The sequence below is a fragment of the Penicillium longicatenatum genome (assembly GCF_028827895.1).
Source record: "Penicillium longicatenatum strain IBT 33135 chromosome Unknown contig_7_segment0_segment0, whole genome shotgun sequence".
NCBI classification, from domain to species: Eukaryota; Fungi; Ascomycota; class Eurotiomycetes; order Eurotiales; family Aspergillaceae; genus Penicillium; species Penicillium longicatenatum.
The window spans coordinates 1,007,674-1,028,097 of record NW_026643124.1 but is presented as its reverse complement, the minus strand read 5'-3'; the positions used below and the strand labels follow the sequence as shown (position 1 = coordinate 1,028,097).

At 23.9% G+C, this 20,424-nt stretch overlaps 1 protein-coding gene across 1 annotated transcript; it reads right to left on the bottom strand.

Annotated features, from left to right (window-relative positions):
• Positions 1–18,261: 18,261 nt before the first annotated feature.
• On the bottom strand, positions 18,262–18,675 carry N7484_010644 (uncharacterized protein; the record flags this gene model as incomplete). Its single annotated transcript, XM_057121031.1, is given in 3 exon segments — positions 18,262–18,534; positions 18,600–18,642; positions 18,656–18,675. 3 exon segments carry the CDS (start codon positions 18,673–18,675, stop codon positions 18,262–18,264), a joined length of 336 nt encoding a protein of 111 aa, XP_056966785.1.
• Positions 18,676–20,424: the final 1,749 nt, after the last annotated feature.

Below are 20,424 nucleotides of genomic sequence, written 5' to 3'. Positions count from 1 at the left end.
AATAATTTAGTATAATAAGAACTTATAAGTAAAGTAATAATTATATATTTAAAAATGAAATAAAATCATAGTCTAGTCTATATTAAGATTATAATAAATTATAAATGGAATACATTTAATCTATAACAGATTTTATATAAAATAAAAAAATAATAAAAAACTCACTAAAGTTTTTATTACGGTGTAACCTCGTTATTAGGGCATGATATCAGGATAGGCCGAGACGCTACCTAATCATGCCCGATCTCCCCCCGAAAAGCACCTGCATGACTCACTTACTTAGGGTTCTGCCCTATCATGTATATATCTAGTATACTTAAGGAATTAGTTGATTCCTTAAGAATTAGTCTCTGTCTATTCTATAGTTAAATTATATATGATATCTTAAACCTTACCTAGTTAATTACCTTACCTTAATAATTCTAATCCTTCTAACCCCCTAACTACCTAAGGAAAGATAGCGAATACCCGCTGAACCTACTCCGCGAGAGCCACTAGCACCCCCGCTATAGAGACCCTAACCTAAGTAAGAGTAATAACCCTAGAAGAAGACCTTATAGTAATCCTTAAGGTAATAAACCTCTATATCTAGTAGCTTAAGTAGATTAAAGCCGCCTATAAAAAGATTACTAAACTTAAGATAGGTCTCTATTAGCTTAAACCCCTAGGTCTAGTATCTAATTACCCCTAATTTACTATAAATTTAGTACTAAAGAATATTAATATTAAAATTAATAATATTCTATCCTTTAATATAAGATTCTCTATATAGAAGCGCTATAAATAGCTAATTAATCTTAAGTTTATCTTCTAAGCTACTCTATACTACTACTATAATAATAAAACTAAGATTCTAGAAGCTCTAAGCTTTATAGAGTTATCTTACTAAATAAAATAGTTTAAATATATATCTAAAAAGTAAGGGGAAGACTACTAAAAAGCTACTAAAACCTAGAGCTTTTTTAAAGACTAAAACCTATCCCTAATTTAGAACGCTACTAATATTTATATAAATATCTAGGATTAGCTAGAAAGAGTATATTAGTTAGTTACCTAAGATCCCTAAGATTTCTATATCTACCTCTACTTACTAGAATAATATCTTAAATATAAGTTAGAGGAAAATTATATCTTAAACTTCTTTACTAAACTATAACTAATTCTAAAAGATAAGATCTATTATTATATTTAATCTTTACTAAATTAATATAAAGAAATAGTTAAAGTTATAGTATATTACTAGAACCTAATTAAGCCTACTCTAGCCTAGAAATAAGGGTATTCTAATAGTAAATCCTAGAAAGAATAAGATTAAGATACTAAGTAATTTAGAGCTAATAGTAAATCTTAGGAAAACTAAGACTAACCTAATTAATCTAACTATATAAGATATTAATAGAGTAATAATACTAAGAATTAATCTCTAAGGAATACTTTATATTATAATTAAAATACTAATAACTAATTAAAAATATACTAAAACCCTATTAAAAGGGATAGGAAAACTATACTTTATAATATCTATAAAAGTACTAATTACTTTATAAATAAATATCTTAATCTTCTATAATTAATCTAGGCCTTATCTACTAGTAAATTAATAAAAGTTAAGGAATTAGACTAAAATCTATTAATCTAACTCCCTATCTAGTAATAGGGATTATAATATAACTCTATATCTATACTAGAATTAAGGACTTTATCTAGGTCTAAGTAGACTTTAATAGTAGAGCTAAAGTTAATTATATTAGCTTTAAATTTATTAAACTCTATTATTTTAAATAAGAAAAACTTATAATTCCTACCCTAAAAGTAGCTAGAAACCTTAATATTCCTAGCTATAGTATCTTTTATATATCTATAATACTTTAAGACTCCTAAGAGGCTACTCGCTTATTTATATACCTATATATCGCTATAGATTAAGATCCTACCCTAATTAAGAGCCCTATTCTCTTATTTATAACTACCTTAATAGACTATTAAATATATCTTATCCTATAGAAGAAAGAATAGTAGTTTATATTAATAAATTTTAATATTTATAGCCCTTAGAAGTTTACTAAGGCCTATAGGAATAAAGCCTATATCTTTATAATTATATAATTACTAGAGGCTATCCTATTACCTAGAGATAATAAGATAGTAATAGAAGAGGAATAAATCCTACCTAAATTTAAGGGGTTCTAGGATATCTTCTCTACCTATAAGTCTAAAATTCTATTACCCTAGAAGTTAACTAACTATATAATTAATCTTATAGAGGGTACTAAAGTACCCTATAGACTAATCTACCTATTATCCTAGAATAAGCTATATATTCTATAAGAATATATTAATAAGAATATTAAGAATAGATAAATTTAAGCTTTAAAGAGCCCCGCTAGAGCTTCTATCCTTTTTATACTAAAGAAAGATAGAGGCCTTTATTTATATATTAACTACTAAGGACTAAATTATATTATAGTAAAGAATTAGTATCTATTATCTCTTATTTTAGAGATTCTTAACTAGATCTTAGGCGCCTAGTACTTCTCTAAGCTTAATATATAGGATACCTACTACTCTATTAAAATTAAAAAGGGAGATAAGTAAAAGACTATATTCTATATCTAATATAGTTACTAGTCCTTATTAATAGAATAGCTATTAATATATCTATAAGAATAGAGATATCTAATAATTAAGTATAATTAATATCTTAGATCTAATAAGTAAGTTCTAGAGTATATATTATCTCTTCTTTACTATAATATATAGCTAGTGTTAAATAGCTTTTTATAAGGGGATCTTAAGGTATATTAAGATAGTTTAGGCTATTTTAATAAGGCTATAGAATTTAGGGTACTTAACTAGTTAAAATAGAAGCTATATAATAATAAGAAAAGTAAGAAGCTTTTATTCCTATATATCTTATATAAATTTTTAATTAATTAAAGGGTCTTTACTCTATAAAAATAAATATTAAAGTAGTTAAAAGAAGAGATAAATAGGATAACTAAGTAGAGCCTTATAGAGTAAGTACTAATTAAATTATAAGATACATAGAGGTATTAACTAGTTATAAATTATTATAGTTTAAGATTATTAACTTATAATAAGATATAATCCTTAGGGGATTATAATAATAGAATCTAAGAATTTAGAGTTGGCGTAGGAGAAAGAGGGATAGAAATCAAACTTAAAAATAGATTAGATGTATTATTCTTATATATATTATGAGAATACTAATAAAAGTCATATATTAGCTATATTTAAAATAAAAGTGTATAGCTAGAGGGGTAGAGTAGGAATATTAATAGAGGGAAGACTCAGGCCATAATAGTTTCGTAGATAGCTATAATTAGAAACTAGATGGCTATTTTATAAGGGGGTATAATTAGTAAAATCGAGATATGTTTAGTAAAGTTAAGGTATGATTAGTAAAATCGAGGTATAAATAGTAACTCTTTAGAAAGGATAAAGTATAAACTTAGAGAATACATAAGGACTTAATTCTCTAATAAAGATATATATATATATATATTATTATAAAGTTATTTAAATCCTAGTTTAAGCTAATTTCTAATGTTACTTTCTATATAGCTAGATTAAGATAAAGGCCTATTATAATATATACTATAAGAGGAGGTATTAGAGGTATAAGGTATTATAGGATTTTAGGATAATTCTAAGTATAATTCACTAAGGTTATTATTATTAGACTACTTAGGTACGAGATAAAGAGTGTCATAGTTAAAGAAACTTATATAGATAACTATATTAGCATTTTGAATAAATCAAATATAGAGGAAGATAAGCCTAAATATTATAAGTTTAGATAAATAATTTATCCTGTATTTTAAGATAACAGAAGATCTAATAAAATGTGAGTATATAATCTATAATAAGATACTTCTCTTTTCTCTTTAGTGAATTAGTTCTTAATAGGATCTTTTAAAGACTTTTAGGTATTAACCTTAAAGAGCTTCATTTATTAATTATAAAAGTTAGCTTCTAAAAAAGAAGACAATAAGAAGAGGCTATATATATATATATCGTAATTAAGGCGAATTTTATTTTATAGATATTAGATATTTTAGATATAATTATAGTCTCTATAATATATAATAGGTAGATGAAATAATATCTCGAGAGTAAAGATATATCAAAGGGGGTTATTATACAATTAATAATTAATAAGACTATAAGACAATTCCTAATAAAGATTTATTTTGAAACCAGATTATTAAACTTTAAATAACTTCGTCTACTTTTATGAAGATATTCAAAAAGAAATTATCAATATATAAATTAATAATTATATATTATTGTACTTTATGAATACTATATATTATACTAGCTCCATTAAACATAAGCAAGTTTATGATAAGCTTATTACCTATAAGAGTTACGGTAAAACCATTGATTGATTTTAATAAATCTTTTAATATTATGATAATTTTATTTAGAATCTTAATATTAAAAAGCTAGATATTACCTCTTTTTAACAATGTTGTATATATTATATTTCAAGATACTCTAGATCAAATTAAAAAAGTTAGTTAAATAATTTAATGATTAGATTTATATCGATTTATTAAGAAAACTAATTATGTATAAAATAAATAAAGTAGTAATGGTAGTAATAGCAGTAGTAATAGGATATATTTATCTAATTTAGTACATTCTTTTTTAAAAATATATAGATTTATATTTGAAAAGTAATCAGTAAGAGTATATCATTTTAATGAGCTTAAAAATTTAAGAAGAGTAGTATAGATATTAGTAATGTTGATATTGATTACGTTTATCTATATTATAACTATTATAATAATAATGATATTATATAATTATAATTATCTTATTAAGGGTTAAATTTACTTAAATTTGTAATCTAATACTAAAGCCTTACTATATAATTAATATATGATTAATTAAGTATGTCTTATAAGGTTATATATATAAGATTCTATCATTATAATAATCGTTCTTCTTTCTTTTCTAAGATGATCTTGATATTTGATTTTTAGGCTTATTTCAAAAAAACCTAGATATTAGGATAAAAGTAAATAATATATATAATTATTTAAATGAAGAAGAATAATAAAGAACGCCTTAAAGATAAATAAATTAATTAGCTAGAAGTAAGAATAATTTTTTATGAACGAAAATATAATAAAAAAGCATAAAATAACTTTAGTTATTTTCTAATTTTACCTTATTCCTTTTCTATTCTTTAATAGTATATTTATCTCTTAGCTCTTGATATAGCTCATTATGTTTCTATTATGAATTATTAATTTTAATATATGATTTTTCTTTTTTTCTAAATAAGCGATAATATGATTAATTCGAATAAGGTAGTTTAGGTAGTTTAGATTTAATATATCTACAATAGAATCCTAGATTTACTATATAATTATCATATGTTATTAAATAATTGTAGAGAAAAATAAAAATAAGATCCTTTTGAAATTATTTAAATATTTAACAAAAATACTATAAAAAGATATGACTAAGACTAATAAGAATCCTAAGAAATCATAAAAATCTTTCTATTTAGATAAAGATCTTTGATTTAACTAAAATAATAATAATCTTCAAATCTTTTATCCTTTTTTTTATAAAAAGACTAAAGCATAATATTGATATTAAAGAGTTAAATTCCAGGTAATTTAAATATCTTATGAATTATCTTTAGTTAAAAAGTACTCTTTTAGGTTACACTAATATTCTTTACTTAATTAAGGTAGAAATTATATATTTCTAAAGTTATTTTAAGTTTACAAAAATTCCTTAAGCGCTTAATATAGGCTTTATTATTAGGATAGGAGTACTATTCTATAGGATAATTTATATAAGAGGAATAATATAAATATAGTATAAGGATAATATATAATACTACATATCTAGGTTAATTATAATATAATTACTAGAGAACACTTAAGTTCTACCCTATACCTTTATTAAAGTATAAGCCTTAAATAATTTTCTTAGGTACGTATGCTAGTCTAAATTTATCTTATAGTCTATATATTACATAGTTATATTATATTTATATTATAGCCTTACTTATATCTCTTTAACTCTTATAGAAGTCCTAGTCCTTTTATAGGAGTAGAAATAGATATATAACTAGTATAACTTATATAGTACTTAACTATTTATTTAGTATTAAGCTAATAATAGAAGATTAGATTTATTATTCAGAAATCTATATTTACATCTTTAATATTACTATACTAAAAGAAGGAATAGAGATTATAATAAGGAAGTTATATTTTCAAGAGGAGGGTAGATCAAGCCTCTTATCTAAAAAAAAGGAATTAAAACTCTTATTATTATCATCTCTTCTTAGACGCTTTTATTTACTTGATATCTAGACCTAAATACTATTTTTTACTAAAAAAAAGTATTATTATTATCCTTAATCCTACTTTCCTCTTATAGATATATTTAATATATCTATAGTATACTATTATCTTTTTCTAAGTGTATATTTATTTAATAGTACTTAAATCTTGATAATTTCATTCTTTTAAAGTATTAATAATAGTAAGCTTTATAGTCTAGACTTAGCTAAGGAAGATTAACTTCTTAGCACTTTTTTATTCATTACCCTTTACTAAAAATAATAAGTAAATTATTTAAATTAATAAATATTTCATCCTTAAAGTTAAGAATTAAGATTTACCTAAATATTATAATATCCTAGATTATAATAGTACTTAGAGATCTATAATAATAATGATAGATATATAATATTAAGTTTAAGAGGTATTCAATATTTATCTTACTTACTAGCGTTAAGAAAATATCTTAAATAACTAATATAAATATTAAAAATTTAAGTCTCTAGTGTTTCTAGAATATTAAGGATAAAACTTTCTTTTAATCTTAAATTAAGAGATTAAAGTAATAACTAAGTTAAGCTTTAAATTTAGAAGTATTACTTATTTATACTTAGATATTTAATAAGTTTATTCTTTATATTTATCTAATAAAAATAGAGGTAATCCTATTGAAAATATTTTTTATATTATGTCTTTTTAACTATACTAAATTCTATAAATATTATATCTTAGAAATAAAAATTAAGCATTACTAAGTATACCTCGATTTTGCTAATTATACTTACCTATAAAATAGCTATTTAGTTTCTGACCATAGCCATCTGTAAAATAATTATGTCCTTAGTCTTCTCTCCACTGATTTTCCTATTCCCTCCCCCCCCCTCTAGCCCTGTGGCTTTTATTTTAATTTCTTCTTACCTTACTATCTAATACTTAATATATATACTATTTTGCTTTGGTAAGTATAGCTGATTAAAGCTTTATAGGAAGTATTTATTATATTATAAGACGCTCTCGAAGTATTAACTGATCGTGAGTTATCGCGGTTTAAGATTATTAACTCTCAATAAGATATAATCCTTATAGGGCTAGAGGGGCGGAGTGGGAATGTTGGTGGAGGGAAGACTAAGGATATGATTATTTTATAGATAGCTATGGTTAGAAACTAGATGGCCTATTTATAAGGGCGTATAATTAGCAGAATCGAGGTATAATTAGCAATTCTTTAAAACTTTACTATAGTTCTTTAAATCTAATAAGATATATAAGAATTATTACTATACTTTTAATGTATAGAACTATAGTTCATATTAAAGAATAAGAATTATTCTAATTATATAAAGATTATCATAGATTTCCTTAGTCTTTGTATAATAGAATTCTAACTTATCTTAATTTATTTTAAGAGAGTAAAGTCTTACTTATTTATTAAAAACTTTCTTTTTATTTAACTGCTTTATTATCATATTAAGGTAGTTAGAAAGCCTATTTCTGACCTTAAAGTGTTATAGACTATATTATCTTTTATATATAAAAGCTTAAGTTATAAACTATATAAGAGATATATACTTTAAATTAGAGTTAATCTATTACTACTCTTCTATATTAAGCTTAACTTTAGAGTATATATTTAGTTTATAGTGTTAATTCGATATTAATAAGAGGTATCTCATGTATTAAAATATAAAAAATAGAGTTTTAATAAGACTTTATATCCTAAATTAGAATAAGTCTTAGATTAGAATCTTTAAAGACTAAGAAATATATTATATTATTAAATATTAACTTTGAAAAAAATAATAAAATTATAAATCTAATAGGCCAGTTAGTAAAAGTAGAATAAGGTAATTTAGAGAATAGCTTAATTAATGTCTTTATAGATATATAGGTAATCTCTTACTTTATTACCTTTTATATAAGTCCTTAATATGAGATCAGATCTTAATATAGCCTATCTATCTATATCTGCTAGATAATTAGATACGTATTTACTATTATACCTATTTATAGTGTTTATATAGGGCTAATTTAGGCTATCTACTTTAGCCTAGTTATTATATAATTATCTTAAATAGGATTTTAATTTAATAATTAAGCTATAAAATATTATATTATTAAATATAAGTTCTAATTCTATATCATTTAACTAAAGCTATCTATATATTTCTTTAATAAACTTAAAGAAAATTTGTCTATATTTAGAATTAATATTAATATAATGATATAAATTCATATATTTAGACTATATACTAATAAGCTTTTCTATATAATAAGATAACTAGTTTAATAAAATCCTTTTATTAAGATAAACTTATATTATATATAGACTATTCACGCCCTACTTGTATAATTTACGCTATTAAATTTCTATTTATTTTAATATTTATAGACCTAGCCTTTTTTGAGTATTTTAATAATTTCTAATATAGATAAGTATTTATAGCTGTTATTAAGTACTTTATTAATGTAAATCAAAATTATTATAATACTCTTCTTAATTTTAAGCTATTATATTAAATCTATCTTATTATTTACTTAAGTATCGTATCTATAGATTTAGTTTAATGATATAATATACTAACTAGTTAAAAGTAATTCCTTAATCTAATTTTACGCCCTACCCTATTAAATATATATATATCTATATCCTAATATGCTAAACTACTATACTTTATTTAAATTATATATAATTTAATATATTTATTAGGAAATATATTCTATATATAAAAATCGCTTATATTTTATATAATATTTTGTCAGAGAATGGAGTCCTTACGTATTCTCTGAGTTCGCACTTATTTACCGGAATTCTCCGCTATTTCATTTATGTCATATCATGTGATATTTTCCTTGATTTATTTATTCTGTTCAATTTCTTCTCTAAATCTCAGGTATTTAGTTCTCGTATTTCGGTAGAATAGTTTGAATCTCATGCCAATTTCTTCTCCACTTTCTATCCTAAGAATTTCCTAAGAAGACCCTAAATTAGCTTAGCTTAACTATATTACCTTGTTCATCGGATCTAATTCCCTAAGATTGGTAACTAGTTACCCTGCTAATCTTAGATAGTTATGAGCCTGGTGTGCCCTCTCTAAGCATAATAATATCCTTATATTTTAATATAATTCGTGTCGTTTTTTCTTAAGATTAGTAACTAATTATCCTACTAACCTTAGATAGACACGATTTAGGTCGTTTTGACTATATATAGCTACATGTGTGGGTTATTCTAAGATAGTCTCTAGTCTAGAGATATCTTATATTCTATTCTATTAAGCCTACTAGTTAGCTAGAGTATTATAGAATTACCTCTAAGTTATGATATTTTTATATTTCACTATTTTTTAACGTAATTCTAAGTTAGAATATATATTCTCTATTTATATATATTTTATATATATTACCTATATATATCTATATATATTTATATATTTATTATTTATATATTTATGTATTTATGTTATATAAATATATAAATTATATATTTATTATTTATATTTATTATTTATATTTATTATTTATATTTATTATATATAGGTAAAAATTCTATAAGTTTACTAGAAAATTCTAGTAATATCCTACTATATATACCCTATTTTTTATATAGAGAATTCTTCATTCTTTATATATTTTCTATTCTATATTCTATAGAGAATTTAACGTTAAATTCTAATTTTCTATCTTATAGAGCTTAGGTAGAGCTTAGGTTAACTGTGTAGGTCTACCCTATAATATTATCTATTATATTCTTCTACCTTATCTCTATATTCGCTAAAATTAAGCTTATTAAGCTTAGAATTTAATAATTTACCTATCCTTAAATATTCTAGAATATCTAGAATCCTTAGAAATCCTCTATATAACTCTCTAAGCCACTAAAACTATATCCTATCCTTTAGGCCTTACGTATCTCTTATATACCTCTTAATTTAACCTTATTTTAACCTTACTTCTACTATATCTATATCTATAGATATAATCTTAATAGGTCCTACTATCTAGTAGCTCTAGTATACCTAAATTAAGCGCCTTACTACGTAGTAGACTATATAGGATTATATTAATCTAGAATAGAATATACCTTAAGTAGCTTTATCTAGGGTACTAGATATTATAGATATTAATATAGATAATATAATATATAATAGATAAGTTAAACGTCGCCTAGAGGTTAAAGATATATTAGAGAGAATTTAGAAAGTAGAAATTATCCTATAATCTATAATTAATAAGTTAATATAGGAGTTTTTAATTAATAAAATAACTAGATTTAAGATACTATAAGTATTATATCTTCTATATAATTAGCGAGATATCTTATACTAGAGAATAGTTAAAAAATAGTAGAGGAAGATAATCTAGGGCCTATCTTAGGGTTAGAAAATTAAGGATTATGTTATCTAGGTATAGATAATATATTATAAAGGTATTATAGATAGAATTACTATTATATAGATAATAGATTATATATCTCTAGACTTTATAGATACTATATATAATATTACCCTATTATAGTATAACTAAACCTATAATAAGGTTATATTAAAGATTAAGAATAATATTTAAGTAGATTTTAATAAACTTTATCTAAGTTTTAGCTAGAATCTTAAGATTAAAAAACCTAAGATAACCTTATTCTATTAGTTATATATTATATTCTAGGATATTCTAGACTAGATAGAATAGTCTAAATTAAGTAAATTAACTAAATAGATATCTTACTACCCCTATTAGAATATACTAAATAATAGAAATTACTAATTCTAGGACTATACCTACCTTAATTTATTAAAGAGACTAATAAATTATATATAGGATAAAGATATAGATTTATAATTTAAGAGAGTAGCTAGTAAGAGCTTACTATTTAAGATAGCTTTAGATAAATTTAAAAAGGATAATATAGGTACTAATATAGTTAGTATACTAACTATATTTAACTAGATTTAGTTAAATTAACTATAAGAGACCCTAATTTAGATATTATACTATATTTTAGCGCTATAGAATTATCTAGATTAGGCCTTTAATATAGGGTTAAATATATATATATATATAATAATAGATCGCTATTCTCTAATTTTGTAGAATAGAGTATATATATTAAAGTTAAAGATACTAGAATACTAGTTCTAGGTATTAGATTAGTCTTATTCTAGCTAACTAAGGGAAATAGCTACTTTAATATCTATAATATTATATATTCCCTATTATTCTATATTACCCTTATTTCTACCTTATATATATATAACTAAACGTTTTACTAATTTAACTAGTTACCTATTAAGGAGTAATAAACTATATGCGCTACTATATATATTAGTCCTAGGCATATTAACCTTAAGGGTTGATATAGTGGTCTTTTGGCTAAGCGGTACGATCATGTGACCTAGGAATGATCCGTAACAATTATATTAACCCTTAACGGTTCACCGCCTAGATTCTACGTGGTCGCGCGTTTAAATCTAGGCTAGAGCTTATAAGAAATTCAAAGGACGGCCATATGAGATTATATCATCCCCTGTTCCCTAGTTTACGCTTAGGGGCCTATATTATATATAGCTAAATTATGATCCTTAAATATATAGCCACGTTAAGGCCGCCGAGCCCTACCACCTCTAACTTATTATGATAAGTCATACTATATGCTATATGCTTCTATATAGGGCTATAGGCATAGGGTCATGCCCTAAGAGAGAGGGAGAATAGTTATTAAGGAGTAATAAACTATATGCGCTACTATATATATTAGTCCTAGGCATATTAACCTTAAGGGTTAATATAGTAGTCTTTTTAGCTAAGCGGTACGATCATATAACCTAGGAATGATCTATAATATTACCTATAGGATATTATCTAGTCCCTATATAACTAAGATAGCTATAGAGCTTATCTATAAGCGTCTAGGTTATATAAGTAAGGAAGTAGTATAGTATATCTAGGATTTAATAACTAGTATTAAGATTAATAAGATATTAATATTTCTATATATTTATAAGATATACTAGCTTAGTAAGGTAAAATATTAGATATTAAGGTATCCTATAATAACTAGGAAGTCCCTATTTAAGACTATCTACTAGGATCTTACCTATATATAGTATACTTATAATTAGGTATAATATATTAGTTATATATATTATCCTATAACTAGTTATTATATTTTAACTAATTTATTAAATAAGATAGATATTATAGATAACTTAAGAGCTAAGATTACCTTTCTAAAGTATTAATTTAGAATTTAGGTTAAGGTACTCTATATAGATAGTGATATAAATTTATTATAATTTACCTAGATTAACTATATATAACTTAGAATTTAATACTATTATATACTATCTAGTTAGCTAGAGTAAAATAGATATTTTAAATATACTAGAGTATAAATTACTAAATTATACTACTCTATATTAATTAAAGTAGGTCTTCTAAGCTTACTATTGTGATTCGAGTAGGATTGCATGTTTTCTAAAGAGAATCCTAATGATTCTCTTCTCAAGGGTCCGGCCGGAGGCGGTGTGGCTTAGCAGAATCCGGCCGGATTCTGCCGGGCGGTAACAGGTCGTCCTGTTACCTCACTATAGCCTAAAGTAGTAAATTCTATAGTCTATTTACTAAATTAGACCCCTATAAGATAAATAAATTAGGTAACGCCCTACTAAGCTCTATATAATATACTTATAGAGACTAGGATTAATCTACCTAGATATATAGACCTAAAACTATCTCTTTCTAATCTCTAAGTCTATAAGTATAAGGTATATATATATATTCTATTAACTATATAGTTATAGAAAGTAGGTCTAAGAGCCTAAATAGGCTATTTAGTTAGATATATAGCTTTAAATATCTAGAGAATTTAGATCCTATCCTATAATAAGATTATTTATATAAGAGACTATATTTTTAATAAGACTAGTTTCTTTAAGTTAATAGACTAGATTAAGCGCTAGAAATATAATATTTTTAATAATTTAGGGTCTATCATAAGCTACCTTAATAAGGTAGAATTTAACTCTCTAATTATAGATCTTAATATACTAGATAATAAGTAAGATAAGTAGAGTATAGAAAGTATAGAAAATATAATATTAGAATAAGTAGAAATATAGGATATATATTCTAAGAGGGATAAGGATAAGATCTTAGACGATATTCTATATATACTAGAGATTATAAAGGGATTATATAAATAACTAGTCCCTAAAGCTATCTTCTTTAGCTAAAATTAACTAGCCTCTAGAGCTATCTTTTTTAGCTAAAATAAACTAAGTAGATAGATCTATAATATTAGTAATAAGACCTATAATCCTAATTAATAATTTATGATTTAATATGTTAGAATATCTAATATTTAATAATAATCCTATCTATAATTTAGATAACTTAGAGTCTATAAAAGATATAGTAAATAACTACCTAAAATGTGCCTTTAATAGTATATATAATATAGATTTTAAGGATTATAATACTAAATATTTTAAGTTAAATCTTACCCTATTTCTATTTATCTAGGCGTTCTTAGCTATATTAATAAGCTAGCTAAAGAAGGCTTATATTAAGGATATTCTACTATCTCTAGAAGGTTATTATAATCTTAAAATATATAAATTATAAGTTTAATTTAAAGAAGTAATAGAGGTAGAATTTAGGAAGCTAGAATAGATAAAAGTATAGGTTCTAGTTAAGAAAGACCTTATTTCTTAGGCTTATATTAAGTATAGACCTATTTTATAGAAATTATATCTAATATACTAAATCCTATCTATTAGGTAAGTATTTACCTATAAAATAGACTAAAATAGGTATATTATAAGGTATAAAGCGCGCTTATATATATAGAGAGACCAATAGATTATAAAGGATTATAATATATATACTATTATACTTACTACTACTATATTATATATTCTATTAGCTATTATAGCTATATTTAACCTTAAAACTATATAATTAGATATTATTAATATATTCTTAAATAGCTAACTAATAGATAATATTTTCTATTATTATCTACTAGGATTTAGATAGAAAGGATATATATTAAAGCTTCTTTAAGCTCTATATAGTCTCTAGATTACCCTATTTCTATAATAATAAGAACTCTATATAGTATTAAGAGTATATAGTCTTAACCTAATTTTAGAAGATCTATATCTATATATAGGATAGAATATAATTATTATAGTCTTTATAGATAATATATTAATAATATATTATTAAAAATATACTAAATTAATATAGAAAATTAGATTATTCCTTTATAACTACTTTAAGATAAAAGATTATAGAGAATTATCTTATTTTATTAGGATATAAATTATCTAAGAATATATAACTTATTAATTATAGATCTTATAGGATATATATATTAATAAAATTACTTACTATTTTAGCCTTACTAGATATACTATATCTAAGACCCTATTACTATCTAAAAAACTAATAGAATTTAGGACTAAACTACCTCTATTACTTACTACTCTAAATAGATATTAATAGTATATTAGAAGTCTTCTTTTTAATATTATATCTATATAGCTAGATATATATTTCTTATTATAAGCTCTATCTATATTCTTAACTAAGGTATATATATTATATTATTAAATACTTATATAGGATAAAATACCTTACTATTAAATTTAATAGATATAAGCTAGCTACTTAGCTATTCTAGGCTACCTTAGATACTAGCTTTATAGATAATCTTAATTAGAAGAGCTTAGAAGGGTATATTTTCTCGCTATATAGAGGAGCTATTAACTAGAAATTATATAAGTAATATACTATTACTATATTAATAACTAAAGCTAAGCTTCTATCTATAATAATAGCTACTAAATAGTTATACTAGATTAAATAACTATTTTAATTAATTAAGTTTAACCTTAAAGAGCCCTTTATCCTATAATATAATAACTAGTAAATAGTTAATCTCCTTATTAAATAGGACTTAATATATAAGACTAAGCTAAAATATATAGATATTTAGTAGAATAAGTTATATTAAGAAGTCTAGAATAAGAACTTATTAATTAAGTAGGTTCTAACCTTAGAGATATCTACTAATAGACTAACTAAGTATCTTTTATCTTAATAATAATAACGCTTTATAGGATAGCTTAGTATAGTTAATATATAGTATCTTATATCTAACTAGTCTAGTTAATTTTAATAGTTTAACCTATTATATTTCTTTAGTTATATTCTAAAATTTAATAAATTTAGTAAGGTTTACTTACTAAATATATAGATTTAATGTACTATTAAAATCTAGGGGGGTATATTAGAGAATAGAGTCCTTATATATTCTCTAAGTTTATACTTATTTACTAGAATTCTCCGCTATTTTATTTATATTATATTATATAATATTTTCCTTAATTTATTTATTCTATTGAATTTCTTCTCTAAATCTTAGGTATTTAGTTCTTGTATTTTAGTAGAATAATTTAAATCTTATGCTAATTTTTTCTCTACTTTCTATTCTAAGAATTTCCTAAGAAGACCCTAAATTAGTTTAGCTTAACTATATTACCTTATTTATCTAATCTAATTCCCTAAGATTAGTAACTAGTTACCCTACTAATCTTAGATATATCTATATATATCTCTTACTACTCTAAGATATCTCCCTATACTTAGAATTAGACTATCTATTATACTCTAATCTAGAGCCTATTATATCTCCTTAATATATACTTTAGAATAAGTCTAATTACTCTTAGACCTTCCTATTTAGATAAGCTCTAGATAGAGCTAAAAAAAAGCTTTAATTTTAACTACCCCTAGATAGGGTTAATAAGATTTAAATTAGATAAGTATATAGGCTAATCTTTAATATAAATCCTATACTCTTTAAATTAGTCTCTTATTATATATTTAATATAGATCCTTATATTATCTTACTAAAAGACTCTTCTAAGCTTATAGACTAAAGGGGGATTTTCCTTAAATATATCTAGGTATAAATTTACTATATATCCTTCCTAAGAACCCTCTCTTATATCTTATTCTATAATAATTAATTCTAAATATCCTCTAAGCTAAATTATGCCCTAAACTATTTATAAAATATCCTTAATATAGACTTTAATGTTTACTAAGTTTTAACAATATCTTTTAGATATAAACCTCTAGTACTATATTAGTTTAATATTTATAATTTACTAAACTAAATACTTATCTAAAAAGATCTAATTTTAAACTATAGTTTCTCCTTAAACCTAAAGCTATTTCTAAGTATAATAGTGTTATTTTTCTATAAGAGATCTTAAGATTAGAAACTTCCATTTCTATTTTAACAACTACTTTAAGAGACTAAATATCTTTAAAAGTTATTAAATTATTAAGTAAAATAAGTAATTAAATATATATATAGAAAGTTATCTAATAGGTTTATATAAATCTTTATATAGACTAAGCTATAAGATCTAGTAATAAAGATCTTTAGTCTTCTTGATTAAGGCTTGGAAATAATATATTATTTTTCTTTAAAGTATTTTAATATATTATAAATCATTTTATAGCTAAAATCCTTAGCTAATTATATCTAGGATACGCTATTTTTATATATATATATATAAAATGATAGTATATTAATTAAGGGTTAACTTAGCTTTTAGTCTTCTTTTCTTTTCTTATAGATCTAATCTCTATTAAATTAATAAGGGCACTATAAGAGGAAAAAAAATATAGTAGTTATTAGGGTAAACTAACTAGACCCACACTAGGGAAATACTTATAAACCCTATTATATTATAAATTAAATCCTAGTAATAATTAGTAATAATATAGTATAGTTTTTATATCTAGGATTTAGTATAATTAGTTAATCTTTAAGATGATAAAATAATTATTTAAGTTTTATAAATAATCTGTATAGTCTAGTTAAGTCTAAAATAGCTCTTTAATAAGATAGAATTTAATCTAAAAATAAAATTACTATAAGTAGTTAGGTAATAAGTTATAATTAGTTTTCAGAAATATATAATAAAATAAATAAGAGATTATAGATACTTTTAATAACATATAATCTTTCTTTTATTATAAGGACTTATTATTATAATTATTTAGATTTAAACCCTTATTAGTTATATAATATAAGATTATGAAATTATAAAATATATCTTATTCTTTAGGTATTAATATTAAGGCTTATTCTTACCTAGATTATAAATATTCATTCTTAAATCTAATTCTTTCTATATCTTATTAAGTAAAATCACTATAAACTATACTTAATAAATTTTTTATAAATTAAGTTGAGAAATCGCTCTTTTAGTAAAGATAAATAGCGCTAAATTAAATATTTTCTCTAAATTATCCATCTATTTTCTAATTTTATTACTGTATTATATAAAAGTAAAGATAACTCAAGCTATGTTATCTTTAAGATCTATAATAACCTTCTTAAATATCTAAAATAGTTATCTTATAGTGGCGTTGGTTTAGTCTGAGACAACCCATTTTTACCGCCTTATATTCGACCGTGTTTTCTGCCAGTCAAAAACCCCTAAATTCCTACATATCTAATAGCTAGTATACCAGCCCTCATATTTAAGCACCTGTTGCACCCTATGAGGCATGGTTATAGTAAGGTTTCCAAGCATATCTATATCCATGTACTACCAAGCTTCTTGAGCCACAGAAATAACGTATTCAATGGTCTCGTCGTTGTCTGGCATGCCTCTGATTTCAGGGTGTAATTCATAGATTTTTGCCTTCAAGAGCGACCAAACGTTTTCAATTGGGTTTAAATCAGGTGAATAAGGGGGCCAGGCCATTATTTCAAAGCCTTAGTCCGCTAACCAATCACGTATAACGTGTGCGGTATGCATAGAAGCGTTATCTTGTTAGAAAATAGCGCCATCAACTCTATTTAATAAAGTTGGAAGGACTCGTTGGTAAAGCTCGAGGATTACCCATTGAGTAAGCCCTCTATGAGGTGAATCCGGGTCTCTAAAAAGGGGGAGAGGCCTGTCCGTCGACTACTTCCTGATAAAGCAGCCCAAAATATTTGCGATTTACCCTTATGACAATCAACTGCGTCGATATCTTGGAGTGCGATTTGAGTCGAGGGTCGGTTAAAGGTATACTCCCGGCGAGCACCTTTACCTCTTTTAATTATTGATTCGTTAGACTCGAAGATTCTTATCCACTTCTTAGAGCTATAATCCTGGACTCGTTGAGCCTATTTAAACCGCTTTTGAGCTTACTCTTTGGTAAGCTTTAGGCGTTAAAGACGGAGCTATTTACGTAGATTCTCTTCGCGAAGAAGACTAAATTATTTGTCGATAAACTTTATGGTTAACTATTGTAAGAAGATCATCATATTTAACCTATAGATTGTCGTTAATTGCTTAATGGATATTCTCCTTATCCTCCTTATTAAGCTTCTTTAGTTGGCTAGAATAAGGCAAAGCCTCTTGCGAGGGCCCATTCTGATGAGCTCTAAGCCATGTGGACTTAATTGTGGAGATTGGAATTAAGGGATATCGATTGTGTATCTATTTATATGACTATCTAATTAACTTAAGCTCGATAAGCTTAGTACGTTTATATGGAGCAAGTTCGTATCTATGATGACGTGCGGCTATATGATCACGGCGAATTAGAGGCATATCATATTAAATCATATAATATAGGGGTTGAAAGGCGTGTCTGAACGTATGATATATGTTTATATTAGCGTGTTGAGACGCGTGCTCAGGTAGGCTAACTCAATATAGAAAGCGGTGGTAAAAGCGGTAAAGATAGGTTGTCTTAGACTAAACCAACGCCACTGTACTAATTTCAATAAAAGACAGTTTTTAAAAGAAAGAAATACTTGAAGTACTTAATTTTTATAAGATATAACCTTACTAAATATTATAATAAAACTCATAAAATTCATAATAATCTATTTATAATCAATATAATCTTTATTTTAAAACATTAGCTTTAGGATTCTAATTATAAAAACTAAATCTCTAGGATTAATAAGATAATCTTAGAATAAAGATATTATAAAAGCTTTTAAGATACTTTTAGATTATATAGATAGTATCTTATGTATATATATATAGATATTATCTGAAGCTTAATTATCTATATAGTTTATAACAATAGATAGCCTCTAGATTATATTTAAAGAATGAAAATATTGATAATTAAGTTGATATAATAGGTTTATATAATACCTTAAGAGTAATAAGTTAAATTTATATTATTAATTATTTATTCATTAACTTTTTTATTAGACATTATTAAGATTTCTTTATAGATAATCTAAAATGAACATCAATATAAATATCTAATTCTTTTCATAATAATATATAATATCCTCTCTATCTTTATAATTAATATATATATAAAGGAACTCATTAGCTTTATACCTAATATCTATTACTATTATTAAAGATCTACTATATAATATAACTATCTAAGATTTAATAATACTACTATATATATTAAAATTTGATATTAGGGAGAAATAGCTAATACTGATAAATAAGTTCCGATAAAATTAGAAAAATAAACAGGTTTATAAAAAGATGAATACTTCATTACTTAAAGTTTTAAACCTTAATTAGCAGTAGTAAAACTGTATCTGAGATATAGCCTATAATCTTATAGCTTTTAAAATATATTATAAGGCATAGACGCTAAAATATATATCTAAACTTAGTAAGGCGATCAAGTACTAATCTTAGGGAATTAGATTACATAATTAAGGTAATATGATTTAGGATATAGAAAATATAGAAGAAATAGTTGTTGAATGAGAACTATAATTGTCACACGCTTTGACCACTAGTGGTGTGCTGACCAAGCCTCCCGTCTTGGTCAGCCACACTAAAGTGTCAAACCACACTAAAGTGTCATTTTTTACCCTTTTAATCCCATTTCTCTACCAAAATACGTTAAATATGCCATCTGAACTCGAAATACATTACCAGCAAGCCCTAGCTACCATATCCGACCAAAATGAGCCTAATATAACGGAATTAGCCCGGTCGTTTAGCCTTCCATATCGGTCGCTACTCCGTCGGTTCCACGCACGCGGAAAAGTTAAGACGAAAATATCACCATAACGAGCGCT